Genomic DNA, 16,011 nt, shown 5'->3' on the forward strand with positions numbered 1-16,011 from the left:
CCTCGGTTGAAGACGCTATAAATTGGTTATCTTAATTCTTGTGAGATCATGGATGCGTTTTTGACTGTTGACCACAACCAAACCGTGGAACGTCTGCAATTATCTCATCACTGCCATGAAGCAGTGCTGTTGTCTCGCATCCTATGTGTGATTCAAAGGCTATAATTAATCATTACCACATAGGGTTACAATACTCAAATATTCTGATCATATATTTTGATTCCTATTACATAAAACTTTTGCTTGTCTGTCACAAATTGATGGTTTATAGACTACGCAATTAAGTTCTTTTTTACCTTTATTTGCAAATTTTTTTTGTTTTTTTTGCAGGCTGAATTAATTCATATCTCTTTAGGCATCCTCGATCAAGTCCATTTGTTCTTTTATAAGTAAACTGGAATCGAAGTACAGTGTAACATATTTCTTGCAAAAGTGTGATTATGGGGACCTCTGCTGGGAATTGGTATCACACGCAAAAATGATAGAGCGCCATTTTTTAAGTGGTCTCCATTTCTACGACCTGTATGATCATATTGACGCTAGGTGCCGTTATTTCGCTACGTAAAAAATAACGCCAAATATAAAGCCACACGACATGGACAGCTTCAGATTTTAGGTAAATGTTTAAATTACGCTCCTTATTGACGTCTTTAAAACGCACTTGACACATATGGGAGAATTCATTCAATTAAATCAATAGCTACTGTATGAGAGAGCTGGATGAGGCAGAGCTGGAATGTGTTTGGAAGACTGAACCTGCTGTATTTTAGTTCATTTGTCTGAGAGTCTGGGAGTAATGTTATGTAGACCAGTAACGATTGATGGTATCTGGAAATAAAGAACTACGTTACTGTTATCCTGGTGTGAGCTCCTGGTTATGGAATGCGACTGTATATTGGGTCACATGAAGAAGCCCTACATATTATGTAATGTTCCTAAGATGTTCTTTCCAGTATAAGAGGGATTGTAATAAAGTAATCGTTGCCATTATCGTATATTTCCACTAAAACTACGGCTGCTGTTAACACAGTAGTACAGCTACTGCTGCTACCACCTATTCTATCGGGTCCTTTTTCTACTTTAACAGATGCAGAAGTGTCACTACTGCGCTGTACTGAGTAAGTAACAGGTTGCGTGGTTGCGTCACGACAGTATCGTATTTTCTGGCGTTCTGTTTCACCTGTACACGCTGGCATATAAATGGTTAATCTAGACTGTAACCTGAGCTTGGCTCTAGTCGAAAGACGGCCGGCCCAAAACTCTGAAGCCCCAGGCAGTCCTGCAGGTTCTTAGGAGAACAGGTTGGTTTAAATAAACTCGGGCGGGGCGCTGTAGCGCAGTTCTGTCTGGTTGTTACCGTGGTCAACGGACTATCCTCGCTCTGCTCTCCCGGGCTGTAGTTACCCACGACTTGTCTGTGTGCCGAAAATGTTTCGCTGCGGCATTGCGTACCCCCGGTGCAGGTGGATCGCACCCCTTCTTCTGTTGTTCGCCATCATATTTGACATTATCGCTATCGCCGCAACCTCTGGATGGGTGGAGAACGAAGACGCCAAGTCTGACTACGCGAGTATGTGGAAGCGATGCCGCGGCCGAAATGACCAGTGGGAATGTTCATCTCTTATGGAATATCGTAAGTATAAATACGACAGCGACAAACGAACTAATACCAATGGCAGAGTTTCAGAGAAACGTTATTATCCTGTCAGGCGAACGCAATGTGACGGGCATGCTTTAGCCGTGGAATTTTCTTGTCCACTAAGAGCAAATTCAGGTGCGGAAAAGTAATGTGATGACTTGACGTCATACAGTACTTTCTTCTCCGAATTCGTCCGGTGTAAAATGTTTTGACAAACTGTAAATGTATCATACACAATTTTGTACATATTCTACAGTGTTTACGTAATGCAGTAATTTGTTGTAAATTTGTTGGGTGTAACATTTGTGTAAAACTAAATAGCCTATATCCTATACAGTTTCGTGGCAACATGTCGGACTATATGCCAAAAACTTATGAAAATTTTCTCTTTCTGCTTCTGTTAGAGGTTAGGGCTTTTACCTGGACTAACAGTTTAAACACATATACTGATTTCACCTAAGTTGTTTAGATTTGTGGTTTTGTAAAGATGATTAAAATTGTTATGAAGAAAGGAAAACTGCTGCTCCTTTCCGGACTTTGAACTTAGTTTACGGGGCTGCTTTCGTTGTGACAGCTGCGTAACACTTGATATGCGAGGTGAAAGTGTTTCTGTCCAAAAACGATTTTATTCAGAGCGCAGGCTACACTACTTTTATTAAAATCACGCTTTTTGCTGTTTTGCCATCACCAAAGCCCTTTTGGCCTTCGGCCCAGATTATTTCCGTGAACCCACGTTCCACCCTTCGCCCTGTCTTTTACGGTTATTTTTTATTTTACATATTGTAGTTTTGTTTTATTTGTGATATGCGTATTGTGTTATATGTTTTATGTATATCCATTGATCACTTTTCTTGCTTATGTTTTATTTTATGTCTTTTTTTAATTGCCACCTATTATTTTCTATTATCTGGAAGGCGCATTGAACTGTTTGATGGTTTAGTGTTAATCTCAGACTTTAAAATGGTTTTAGGTTTGGTTAGGCAGGTGGGGGAACTCTGGGTCCGCCTTCCCATCTTGGGGAGGCCTGGATTCTCCAATTCTTTTACTTGGATCTTGCTGTCGTGTCCGTTTTTGTTTTTTTTTTTTTTTTTGTTCATTCTGCCATACCTCACTGCTGTGGGTCCCATCGATTACTTTGTAGCATTAAATTCCTGCCTCTGGTAATGGCAGCCCAGAGGGGATTGGGCGTTAGCGATGGGAACAAAACCTATATAAGCAAGTCCTACGTATAATAGGCTAGTTGATTACTTTATACATGCAGAGGTCACTCATACGTGTTGCCAGTTATGTGTCAACGACCTGTTGGACTTCTGTAATTAGCCTACTCTACACTTGCAGTACACTACTTGAACATACAGTATAACCGTAGCGATACCTTAACCCAGTCGTCATCACTCTGAAATCGGATAGTTGCATAGTGATTTTTGTCCCTTTACAGAACGTGTGCATATATATTATGGATGCGGTGATTTTAAGAGGAGCATTTGAAGAGTACTCCGAGCTGTCCAGGTTCGGAAAATCTCCTCGGTTGAAGACGCTATAAATTGGTTATCTTAATTCTTGTGAGATCATGGATGCGTTTTTGACTGTTGACCACAACCAAACCGTGGAACGCATTGAACTGTTTGATGGTTTAGTGTTAATCTCAGACTTTAAAATGGTCCAACAAAATTGTGAAATTTTTCTATTTCATACTATCATTGAATTTTTTTCATAGCTCTAGGTCTGTTTTGGTTGAATAGAAACAGTTAGAAGACCTGAGCCAAGTATGGAGTTCCATTATCTGTTTGACTGCAGATAAAGGCCAATAATATTGTATTACCTTACATTTTGATCTGTTATAAGACTGTCATTTACTGTAGTATTGGCTAAGGATCTTTGACCTTGGAACACTTTCAGTGGAGAGTACTAGCACCAGATATGCCTTAACAGACTGACTGAACTCTAAGACCAAAGGGGAACATTTCGTAAGTCAGTGAAGAAGCAGAGGATATGAGATGTAGGCAACAGATGTTGAAATGAGACATTAGGCCCCACCCATTATATATTGGAATTGCTTGAATAGTCTTCCATGTTTTTTCAAACTTACTTCAATTACTTAACAAATTTCGATGATTCTGCTTTCTGGAGATAAATGATCTGATGTCATAATAATGTTGCCTTTAATACAATACGATGCAAAAGTAGTTTTGGGGTTTTGGTTTGTGGTTTTGGGGGGGTTTGGCTTGTGGTTTTGTTCTGTAGAGACAACATTCAGCCAGACCTACTTAAATGGTGAAACGAGGGAGCAGGAAGAAGCAAGAATCACTGGAGAGACCAAATAAGTTATCAATCGATGAAAAGCCATTGCCAAATGTAGATGTTTTTCATAATTTATAAAACAATAGAGTATGACAGGGCAAGGCTTCTTTGAAACATTCTGTCATGTTTTATGATTTATGTGCTTAGCAGGTGCCCAGAGTGACTGTTGACTAGATTGTCTTTAATTTGAATACAAGTGTAGATTTTTTAAAATTGTTATATATTGATGTCAGAAAACGCCAAGATAATAAGTTTCTGGAAATGACCCTTGCTTAAAATTGCCCTGAAATGTAAAGGGGCCCTAAACCATCCTATTTTCAAGATTTTACTTGGTTTACTCATTATTTGTAATGCAAATTAACTCTGCTAAGTTATCTCAGGAGCAGACCCTCCCACACTGGTGTCTTTATTTTGGCTGGAAAAGCCTCAGAACTATCTAGACCTTCAGCTCTCCTCCAGGAAGTGAGAGGCAGGTGGACATGCAAATTCAGACTCCTTCCAGAAAGCAGCACTTTTCTGAAATTTCAGTATGAATCCACAAAGTGTGTTAAGGTGAATGTAAAATTATTTTTAATCATTAGTGACTTTCCCCCGGAATTAAAAGTGCCAATTTATCTAAAGGGAAAGTACTGCCTAATGCATAAAGCCTAGCCATATTCTATCATCTCAACCTTATAGACATACGGGACATCCTTCTGCACAGAAAGGCTAAGCAAACTACAAGCCATGTAGCTGCTATGTATATTTGCCTTTATTTACATACAACGTTCTTGACTGGACTCCCATCAGAGTGTCCTCCAGTATGCTGGTATTTCTTGGAGGCAAAAAAAATGTATTTTACAGTTTTGAAGAGTGTGTAATAATATTGCAGTTACAACTGAATGTCATTATAGCAAGAGAACAGCAGCTCTTCTCTGGTGGGTGTATGGATGGATGGTTTAGTATTTGACACTTAAAAATCAATATATTGTCATGAAAACATTTAAACATGTTTTTGCAAACCAATAGCAGGAGAAAAAGCTATCCACGCATTATTCTGTTTTTCTGTTATTGGTAGATGGTACTGTTTTGAGACTTTCTGTTCCAAACTGCTGTAATACAGGTCTACTGCGTAAAAAGACAGAAGCGTAAAAAGACAGAAGTAAAAAGCGACAAACTCAAGTCCAACAGATGGGATGATTGCAGCAGACAGTGTTTCGTGAAAAATGGCACGTAGCTGAATGATTTCAGTGAGGGTTGACTTGCTAACAGAAGGTTGGGCATGAATTACAGGTGAAGGCATGTAAGGTGGCACCAAATGCAGGTAGGTTGCCCATGGATTCTGTCAGGTGTTTTGGTGATATCCATGCAAACTTAAGCTTGCTAAGGGACTGGGGAACGGGTTTTTATTTAATTGATGCTGCATAGATGCACTGATTTTTATAGCATGTGGATCAGCTTGTGTTGGCGTTCTGTGCTCCATGAAGGGATAATAGGCTTAAATGAGTGGTTTGCTGTAATTTTCTTTTTTTTTTTTTTTAAATCACACACACTCAGTTGACAATACCGCAATAATTTTTCAAAGAACAGTGGGAGTGCTCTTTAGAAGTGAAGTTAATACATAGTCACAGACACTCCACTGTTCCAATGTACTGTTCCAAGTGAATGGTGACTCATTTGGGATGATTTCATAGGACTCATCTCTCCCTCCCAGAACACCAGGGTGATTTTCTAGCAGTAGGTGTCCTGGATCACCAGGTGTGGTTTTCTAAGGTGTTGCTGTTGGTCTCCCGGCACATTTTGTCATCTGAACTCTTCTGGCATAAGGGTGTGGCACTCCCAACAAGACAATGATTCAGGACCAGTGTCACCCTTACTAATTGTCTTAATTACAGGGTGCTGTCAGTTTGTCAAAGCCAGCTCTTGCGAAATATGTCAAGAATATTAAGATCGGAATTAAACTGGTTTCTCCTGGAGCTTCTAGAAATGGTAGGACCAGCATTTAGACATGTCTTCTCAAACCCTTCTCTCACGATATTGTAGACAGCAACACTGCATTCATTTGGAAAACTAAACCATACAGGCTCATTTTAGAGTGTGCACAGCAATAGCAGGATGTAAAAAAAAAACACATCTTAGTCAGCTACACTTTATTTTCAGTGTTTCTCTTCTCTGACCTTCCCTGGGTCACCTCCCTTCTACCATTCTGGCCAGTCAATGAGAGTAAAGGAGTATATCTGTGGGGTTTGGGAGGAGGGTAGTGAAGGAAGAGCATGCAGAAAATGCCGGAACAAAACAGCAGGTTCTGGTCACGGGTGTGAAGTGGTTTATTAAAAGCCTGGTCCAACTCCAGATATTATATCGAATAACACCTTCTGTATCCCTCATTGATACGGAAGGTAATGGCTATGAGCAACTTTAATCATTGCACACCCAGCAAATGAGGATGGAAGCATGTCTTTTGGTGGGGGGGTCAGTGGAGCTGATTGCCTTCACCAGCAGGCTTCTTGGTGTGTGGCACTTCTGTGACTGAGTTGGCTGAAATGATGTTCATAATCAGGCAGCATGTGCCACACCTCCCCTAATCCTGATTCCTCGTGTGGCTGAGAATGGACTTGCTGCTATATTTAGTCTCCAAGTGCCCCTTGCAAGTTTTGACAGAGATCTGGCAATAAATAAGCCAGATGGCAAACTATATGAGAAAATGCATGGGTACAGAGCTGTTCTTTCTTTGTTTCTGTCATGCTTCTTTGGACAGTCAACATGTGTCTTACATGTAAAAACAAATCTTAAAATGGTCTTGTGTTCTGTGGGATAGTCTATATCAGTGTTTCTCAATCCTACTCCTGGAGCCCCCCTGTCCTGCATATCTTCTATCTATCCCTGCTCCAGACACACCTGATTGAAATTACTGCTCTTGCTCTTGATTAAATCAGGTGTGCTCAGCTAATCAAGTGGTCTAAATAGAAATAAATACAGAGACTCCTTATAAACCTGTAAGGCTCTGAAGTTTCCCGCTTGCAGGTCTGACTGCTGTGTCCTTTGCTCTGTTCTAATTCTTGCCGAAGAGCCTCAGCCTATAAGAGCAATGCAGTGATTGTCGCAGTTACCAAAAAGCCACAAGTCTTCCTGAAACTGTCACAGTTCAGATGAGTCACCGAACAAACTGGTGCTGCTTTTCACGTGTCTGTGTTAGTCTGCGCCGTGGTGCACATAAACTCCTCAGTCAGAACAGACTCCCTCACCTCCACCTCCACACTATGGGAAAAGTGACAAAAGATTGATCACTGACCAGCTCATGCACTAACTTTAAGAGACATTGTCCTCAAAGCAAACGCAGACCACCAGTGTCATCTTAAATCTGGTGAAAATGTTGGTGTTGGTATTAGTTTTGATTCGTGGATGATTGAGAGAGACAGATGTTCACATAGTCAGGGGGTGGCTTTGTGGGTATGACAGCTGGTTCAGCCTAAGCTCCCTCTTCCTGTTCTTCTGGAAACTGTAACATCAGGCACACTTCCATGTAGAGAAGCAGCACTCTTCCTGGCCCTGGAGGTCCAGGCCATTCAAGGTTTTGGAGATTTACATTTAGTCATTTGGCAGACGCTCTTATCCAGAGCGTCTTAGAAAAGCGCATTCAGGAAAGTCAGGCTGAGAGCAGAGATGATATTGAATCAAGTGCCACAATCCAGAAGCGGGAGTCATTACATAACATGGTGGTCTGTTAAGTGACACGTAGGTGCGAGAGGAACTTTGAGGATATAGCAAATGTGTTTCAGAATAAATATGTTTAGAGGTCAGTGTTATCTGTACTAAGATGAAGTTTGAATAGAGGGGTTTTCTGTTCGGAGAGACATGCCTTGACACCAATAGCTGTTTCACACCTGAAACAACCTGTTCCCACACAGACAATGCCTATTGTGAAGACCCTGCTGGAGGGACCCTCCAGCGGGCTTGCAGTGGTCTGCACTTCAGAGTAGACCCCTATGAAAACTGCGAGTTTCAGCTTTTAACATTACAGTTAAACACAAGCGCAGAGCTGCATGCCTCTGTTGGAGGTAGAGCAGAAGCACTGTGGGCAGAATTCCTGGCAGCGGTTGCTATGTTTTTTGTTCGTGTTTGACTGGGGTGTTATCTGGGTTACACTCCCACTCTGCGTTCCATAGTGAGCAGATCGTTTTGCCCGAGGGCTGTGAGACAGACCGGGGCTTGTGCTGACGTGACTTGGCGCCTCGGGGTGGGGTGTGGGTGCGGCGGGCGGATCTGTGTGTGTGGGGGGTGGGGCGGCCCCAAATCCATGTCAGTGGGTGGGGCGGGAGTAGTTGGCAATATGATCCTGCCAGAAAGACTGAATAATTTAAGGCATTTGCTGAAGAGGCAGCACAGAGGTTTTATGTGTGTTCAGCTCTCTGCGATAGCCGGTGATAACCTCTTCCGCTTCCTCTGGCACCAAACGGGACTGTTGATCAGCACTTTATGATATAAGAGAGCAGTTAAAATTTGATTAATAAAGATTAAAAAAATTAAAACAAAGTTACCCTTAAGTGCTTCATTACCAGCCTTTTACCTGCCATTTTCAGTTACAACTCCTCACTGTCAAAATATCAAGAAGAATCAGGACCTGGTTTTCCAGCTATGTGAGAATAACATGGTTACTGTGGTTACTGTGTAAAGGGGAAACAATAGTGAACAAATTCAGAGAGAGAGAGTAAGGTGATCAAACTCATTATACCCCTTTTCCACTGTAGAGCTGTAGCCAGGCTGGGCCTCACATCTTTTTTAGAAGATCCAGGGTTGGCGTGGTGAGAGGTCACATTGGTCACCCTAAGCAATACATGATATATGAGGTTTTAGTCAGTATCCTCTGTTGTCTAAATTATCCATCTAAATGCGTCAAAATCCCCATTTAACATGTTTGTGTTGAGTGTTGATTACTCTCCTTTATAGCAATTTAGAAATGTGGTAGCTATAGCTGTTGATGGCTACACTAACACGTATCCTAGAAAGTACAGATAGCTGTGTACTTTGCACCACTCAAACAAGGATTAATACAAAGCGTTAGTAGCTGTCCTCATGTTAAGAAAGTGAAAGCTTAAGGACTCTGTAAACATACTCTGTATGGTTCCCCAGCCCTTTCCTCAGTCTGTACATTCCTTCTCCTAGTAAAACTCCTGTACCAGAGCCTCGTAACCCAGCCTAGCACCGGGCCCAGGTCATTTGGGTGTGGTACGGCATTTCTTGGAAAAGGTGACGGTGTATTGCGTCCCTGCCGGCTCTTTTAGGGACCTAAGAGTCTGCTCAGGGTGAAGGCATTCTCCCTAGTCTCATCTTTCTGACACTTCCTGCTCACACTCTAATCAGATGGCGGGGAAAGTTGTTGTTCCAGTGATTTCATCACTAATACCCTCCAGCCAGTGCAGTCATGTGTGAGTCCGGTCCTGTTGTGCTGGTGGGGTGGGGCGGGGTTAGCTAAAGCAATGCCTCCCTCCCTGTGCTGTCGGGAACAATTTATCATTTAAACACCCTTAGATTTTAAACACCATGGAGGGGGCATGGTAAACGCTCAAGCTTTTCTGTGAATGTGTGCACTCAGTAGTGTTAGCTACTGAAGTGTTTATTCTGGTAAGATCTGGGTTTGTGAAAGATGTTCAGTGACAGACAGGAAAGGCTTGTTCTGTGGAATGTGTTGTTGGTCTGGGGCATGTCAGTGACTCTTCATGTGCCTATGTGTGTGTGTGTGTGTGTGTGTGTGTGTGTGTGTGTGTGTGTGTGTGTGTGTGTGTATGTGTGTGTGTGTGTGTCTTCCAGCTTGGGCCCAGGCTGTTGCGGCTTTGATGATCCTGGGTCTCCTCATCCTCATCGTGGCCTTCATCATCTCGTGTGTCGCACTCTGCCCGACGGTGAACATCTCCCTGCTGCCCGTCATTGCGGTCCTGCTCGTCATTGCCGGTAAGACCATCCTCATCATCCTCATCATCATGCTCAACCTCCAACTGCCAATGCCCCATAAGCTTGGAAAAATCCTTTCCTTTGCTGTGGGAGTTCCTCTAGACAGAGTGCGTGCCACTGTAACACCAACAGACCAAGCCCTTCTGTCAGGCCTCTGCTGAAATGGCCTCCTCTGGAATCCTCAGAGCAGTGCTGCCCCCCCCCCCCCCCCCCATAGCTTAAACAGTGTTGCATGGCAACAGCCCTGCCAGGTGGCCAGTGTGAAGTTGGCCCTCTGCCGTACGGGAGGGGGGGGGGGGCCTTCTGTTTGCCTCTCTGGGAACAGGAGTGCGCCTTATGGCTTTGGTATGCTGTTGCCGTAGCAACTGAGAGACCGGCGCTGCTCTCAGCTGAGTCACCTTGATGCTATGCGCAGAGCCAGCCTGTGTAAGATAGCGGGGTCAAGGGTCATCTCGCCGCCAACCCCCCCGGCTCCCACACCCCGGGCCGACAGCATGAGGGTGAAACCTGAGAGTATCACACCCAGCTGTGGGGTAAACGCAGAGAAGCCACATGCTCACTCCCTTTCACTCGCTCTGCCTCGCGTGCACGCCCAGACTGCGGGCGAAACTGTGAGTAATGGCTTCCCGTCAAGGATTTCACACGCGGTGAAAATGCACTGCGAGCACCGAAAACGAAGACGCACAAGTGAGACAGCCGTATGTGTCACACGTGCACAAATCTTGAAATTTGGCAGGGAGAATTGAAGGCAGAGTATTACTACGCTGAGCACTGTAGACACCTAAAATGCATATGCAGTGATTTCCCCCGATTAGATATCTGTACTCTGGGCTGATAGTCCTACACTCACCTGTGTCAACACTGGAACTTCCTGACCCTGTTGGTTTTGAGTAATCCCCCCCCTCTTCCCCACAGGTTCACAGAGCTGTGGACCCAGCTGTAGTTTGCGGGTCATACAGTTTGCTGGTTGTGTACGCACATGACAGTATGTCTACAGAGTTGTACTGTATATAAATATATATAAAAATATAAATATAAAAACACAGATGTTCTGAGAGAGAGAGAGAGAGAGAGAGAGGGAGAGAGGCAGGGAGGGTGTTCTTGCAGTCCTCGATTTCCCATCTCAAGCAGTGAGCAGCCAGGCTCAAACACTTTCCAGGCAGCAATGCATTTTGAAAGTTAAAGTCCTGTTAAAAACCTGTTAAGTTGAACTCTAGCCATGCAAACAGCCATTCCCAATGGCCACAGCACCTCTCCCACAAACCCAGGAAGTTCCTCATTGCCTCCACTCATGGTGACTGATATCATCTCTCCTTCCCCTGCCTCTACAGTGATCCTGCAAGTCATCGCCCTGATCATCTACCCGGTCAAGTTCAACGAGCTCATCTTTGAGGGTCACTACGACTACACGTGGGCCTACGGCTTCGGCTGGGGCGCCACAGTGCTGATGATTGGCTGCAGTTTCCTCTTCTGCTGCCTGCCACGCTACGAGGATGAGCTTACTGGGCTGGCCAAGACCAAGTACATCTACAGCTCCGCCTAGAGGCTGGAGGCCCACATAGCAGCCAATGCAATCAGCCCTCTCCCACCACCAAGGACAGAGGACCCTTATAATCTCAAACTGGACCCCATGATTAAATGAAAAAGGAGAGTCCTCTCAGAGCTGTGAGTGTGAACATGCCCCATTATTCCCCATCATCTCATCTCCCCTCCTCCGGTTCCCTGCACATGAGACCAGACCTGCTTTGATTCACCTCTGGGATGGATTCTGTGTCATTACGATTGACTGCCTGTTTGCATAGCTGACTCTTGAATGTGGTCTTGAACACAGCAGGGGCTTCCTTTTCTCCTAGGAGACAGAAGTTAAAAGAGAAGATCATTTGTTGTTTTATTCCAGCATTTCCCTTTCTGAAATGTAGATTTGTTTCCTTATTATCTTCTTGGACGTTGCATTACAATTGGCTGCAGGGAATCTCTTTCTCCAAAGTGCTCTTAGTGTCTGATCCCACTGTACTGTCAGGCTTGCCTGTAATCCTGTCTCTTAATCTCCTAGCGACCAGCTATAAAATGGAAAACGACTTTACCAGCTTACTGTTTCCAGCTAATGTGGAGATTTTCATGATTCTTCAAGTGTGGGATTATTTTTTAACACACGGTGCAGAAGGAGCGTGGATGAAACTAGGAGTGTGTCTGAATCCTGTTCGTTCTTCTTACTGCGAGCTTTAAGGGTGTACATTTTAAGCCTGACCACGAAATGCTCAACACTAAACTTAATGGATCTCTAAGATGATTATTATGGTCTGCTCTGAAAGAGCCCTGCTGTGTGGTGCATTATATTCCAGATTCTGAGAGTGTATGGTGGCTCCTTTCCACTGGCTGTGTTCAGCCACAACTTTGTGGTCACAGCACGAGTCCCTGTAAATAAATAGATTCTGTTTGCATTATATTATCTTGAGCTTCAGTTAGCTCTGGAAGGACCCACTGCCCATATGTTCACAAGCACAGTGAGCACCCCCTTCTCCCACGCAGTGAACGCTGTCCCCATCTGGCTGGACATGTTCAGTGTGTACTTGGATGATCTGTTCAGACCTTCGTACCAAAATTAATTCCTGTGTACGAGAAATCGCACATTTTAAATGGTGGTGTGTTGTTTGTTATATGACAAGTGTCTATTAATACACCTACTTTCCCCAAATATGATGTAACCGTGTCCTGGCCGCATGGGGTGCCAGGCAGCCAGCTGTACGTGGAGTTACCCACTTTTAGTCCCATCTGGTCTACACCTGGCCACAGGTGGAGACACGTGGTCACATCCAGAGGCATCTGGACATGTGTTAGTGGAAAGGAGTCATTGGAGAACACAAACTGCAATTCATTCAGAAGATGAATGATGAATGTACACCAAGACTGTATGTAACACTAAAATATTTTGTTTGATATGAATGATTCTCTGTGATATTACATCAATTAATAAATGTACTACAAGGGGTGAAAGTACAGATTTATCAAAATTGAAATTTATTAAAATCAGTAGTTCACTGGATATTGTAAATGTAGTTAGGACATAGGCTTATGATTCTGGCAGCAGGAAAAATACATGTAAAGGTAACGTGTCAAATCTGAATATTTAGTCAAAACTTAAATAAAGAAAAATCTCAGGATATGTGATTTTATTTTTGGACCTGGTGTTTGGAAATGTGCCTTGATATACATAAAAAAAGCCATGTAAAAATTCAAAAGACCAAATTTCATATTTGACACCTCTTTCCATGAGCTCCTGCTGTGCTGCATAAAATGCGTATATTTACAATAACTTACCTGTAACGTTGGTGTTATTGCTATGCCGTATTGAGATCTTATTTGAAATGTTTTGTGTATTTTTATCAATAAAGTGTGTTTTTATGAGGGAAATATTCAGATTTTGTTGTAATCTGGCTTGTTTTTACTTCAGTGAGACTCTCTCAAAAAGCAGTAGCCATAATGTTACGTTCCAAATTTAGCACTGAAATTTCCATCAGCGTGTCATACACAAAATATTAATGTCTGCTGTTTTCTCGCAAGCTTTTCCAAGCTGAGCTGCTGGGAACTTTGGTCTTTGGGCTCAGCTTTTGAGCTCAGTCAAAACTTCCCTGTCCAAGTCACATTTCGTTTGAGCCTGCTAAGGTGAAAATTTGTCATAACTAAACGTACAGTGTACAGTAAAGCTTTACAGAATGTTTTAATCAGTAATGCTTTCATACATGCAATACTGAATGACTCTAGAAATTACGAATTTTTTCTCCCAGAAAGTCCCTGGCAGTGACTGTTCCCCTCTAAAAGAGTACAGAAATAAAACATGAATCATAAAAGATGTGTATTGAGAACTCCGTCACCAGCTTACTATCAGCAGATGTGTGAAGTCTTAAAACGATCGTAAAACTACGGACTCAGATTTTCGGTGCCAGACTGCCAACGCGAGCTCTCTGGTAACTGACTACGCCTTCTATTAATATCTCACTACTGCCATGATGGTTCCAAGGGCTGTTTTCTCAAAATCACAGAGCTCGGTTCACACCTGCCCACACACGCACATGCGACAAGCCTTCGCTTGCGTTAGAACGCAACGCTCAGATTTCACCGCCTGAATGTCCAGCAAAGAAGCCAAACAACAGGGGTGTTTGTTTTGGCTCATTTGGCTTCGGGAGTGTCTCGAAACCACCCCCATCGTCAGCCGCCGTTAAACAGACATGAAATCTCATAATAATACATTTCTCCAGTTTTAGGCTGGCAAGACAGGCGTCTCTGCATGATAGGGTAGGGCTTGAAGGTGTACGCCAGGACCGGGGAGTTGCCTCAAACTGGCTGTACCGTGGTGTGCCAAGTAAATAGGGAACACAATACGCTACTGATACTGTAGGAATATTGTTCTGCTGACTGAACAATCTTCCTGTGTTTGCTACTGATTTTTTTTTTTGCAAAATTTTGCCTCATGCCCTGAACATGTTTTAGGATTCAGTATTTTTGCTAACTGAGCACACACAGCACACATTAAACACAGACAAAACATTTTACTCTCAGACAGACATGTTACACACAGACACACTTGTTCTATTAGATTACATTATTGGCATTTAGCAGATGCTCTTATCCAGAGCAACGTACATAGGTTACAATTTTTTTTACATGTTGCACATTTAAACTGCTGGATATTTACTGTAACAATTCTGGGTTAAGTACCTTGCCTAAGGGTACAAAAACATTGCCCGAGTGGGGAACCGAACCTTTCGGTTACAAGTCCTGCTCCTTACCACTATGCTACACTGCCTCTCACAGAGACAGACGTGTTACACTCGGGTACACATGTTGCATGGTGATTTTTCTGTTCTGTCATGATGGTTCTGTACTCATGAGGGTGGTGTACGCACATAAAAATACAATCGAAAAGGACAGATTGTGTCTGGAGTCGTGAGAGTGAATTCAGGCCGTAAATTCAGATTGCTTTGAGCAAAACAATGTCTCACAAACAGCATACATACGTTTGAATGAATACGTTTCTTGTAACTTCACAGATTCATTCTGTTCCTGGAAAAAAAAAAAAAAACATCTACTGTGTTGTAAGAACTGAGTGTGTGAAATTGCACTGTGTGCATTTTGTGACAAACTCCAAAGGCCACAATGGCAAATACGCATTATCATAGTTATTACTATTACATTGCTGTCACATTAAAGTTTATCAGTCATTATTGGGGGACGGTGTCCATTATCATCTAACAGTGCAGGTAGTGAAGGTGGTTTGGTTTCACTGTGTCAAAGTCATCAGTTTCTCAAGCTACCTGTGGGGGGGCTACTCTTTGCACATTTGCTATTAACAAAAACCGAAGGGAATGGACTTTGTTTATGGCATGCGCAAGAGACCGTGAGCTGGGGTTTGTATTTCATTAGCCGAAGTGGTGGTTTGTACCTTTATAAATTTTCTGTTTTTGGAAAGTGATGACATCATCTAGATAATTCGCATGTAAGATTTTTGTAAAAATATTATATGCCAGACAAGGGCTTGGATTCTCACCTTTACTTCATCTTAGTGTGATGACCTGCCTTTTCTGCATCAGACTAGGTTTACATGGAATGTAAAATTGTAATGGATGTAATGGATTCCTACTACTGAAAACAGCCTCTGCTTCCTACAGCAGCTTATTCCAGGGCACAAATTTGAGGCAAACATATTTACAGTTATTGCAAAATGTGCAAAAAAATGGAAGGAAATATGTTTATCATTATCACAAAGCTTACATAAACCGGAGGGAAATACATTTTTACTTAATTACATGAGCTTTTTTGCTTTAGCTGGAAATATGATGTTTTGACTGGAATTCTTGTATGACCACTAGGTGTCAGGCTTCCCGCAGAAAAAAAAAACAAAGTGCCAGTGAGCCAACGTTTCAAGACGTTAAAAAACTTATTTCTTTATTATTACATTTACAGAAGCACTGTAGTATCTTCCCATAGCTTGTGTGTTTGAATAGAAATACTAAACAGTAACCTTTCCTGTTGAATCAGCTACACTAGTGTCCATTGCAAATTGACCAAACTACACATCACGTCCAGTAACTCCAGATACAATAATAAGTCTGCTTTGATTCCAAAAAGTTCTATTTGAAAGTTGA

At 42.7% G+C, this 16,011-nt stretch overlaps 1 protein-coding gene across 1 annotated transcript; it reads left to right on the plus strand.

The window, feature by feature from the left end:
* Nucleotides 1-1,237: 1,237 nt before the first annotated feature.
* LOC118789861 (p53 apoptosis effector related to pmp22) lies at nucleotides 1,238-13,279 on the plus strand. The gene is made up of 3 exons (XM_036546552.1): nucleotides 1,238-1,633; nucleotides 9,728-9,868; nucleotides 11,200-13,279. Exons 1-3 carry the CDS (start codon nucleotides 1,429-1,431, stop codon nucleotides 11,409-11,411), a joined length of 558 nt encoding a protein of 185 aa, XP_036402445.1. The 5' UTR covers nucleotides 1,238-1,428; the 3' UTR covers nucleotides 11,412-13,279.
* Nucleotides 13,280-16,011: the final 2,732 nt, after the last annotated feature.

This window comes from Megalops cyprinoides, chromosome 15 (assembly GCF_013368585.1).
Source record: "Megalops cyprinoides isolate fMegCyp1 chromosome 15, fMegCyp1.pri, whole genome shotgun sequence".
Taxonomy (NCBI): Eukaryota; Metazoa; Chordata; class Actinopteri; order Elopiformes; family Megalopidae; genus Megalops; species Megalops cyprinoides.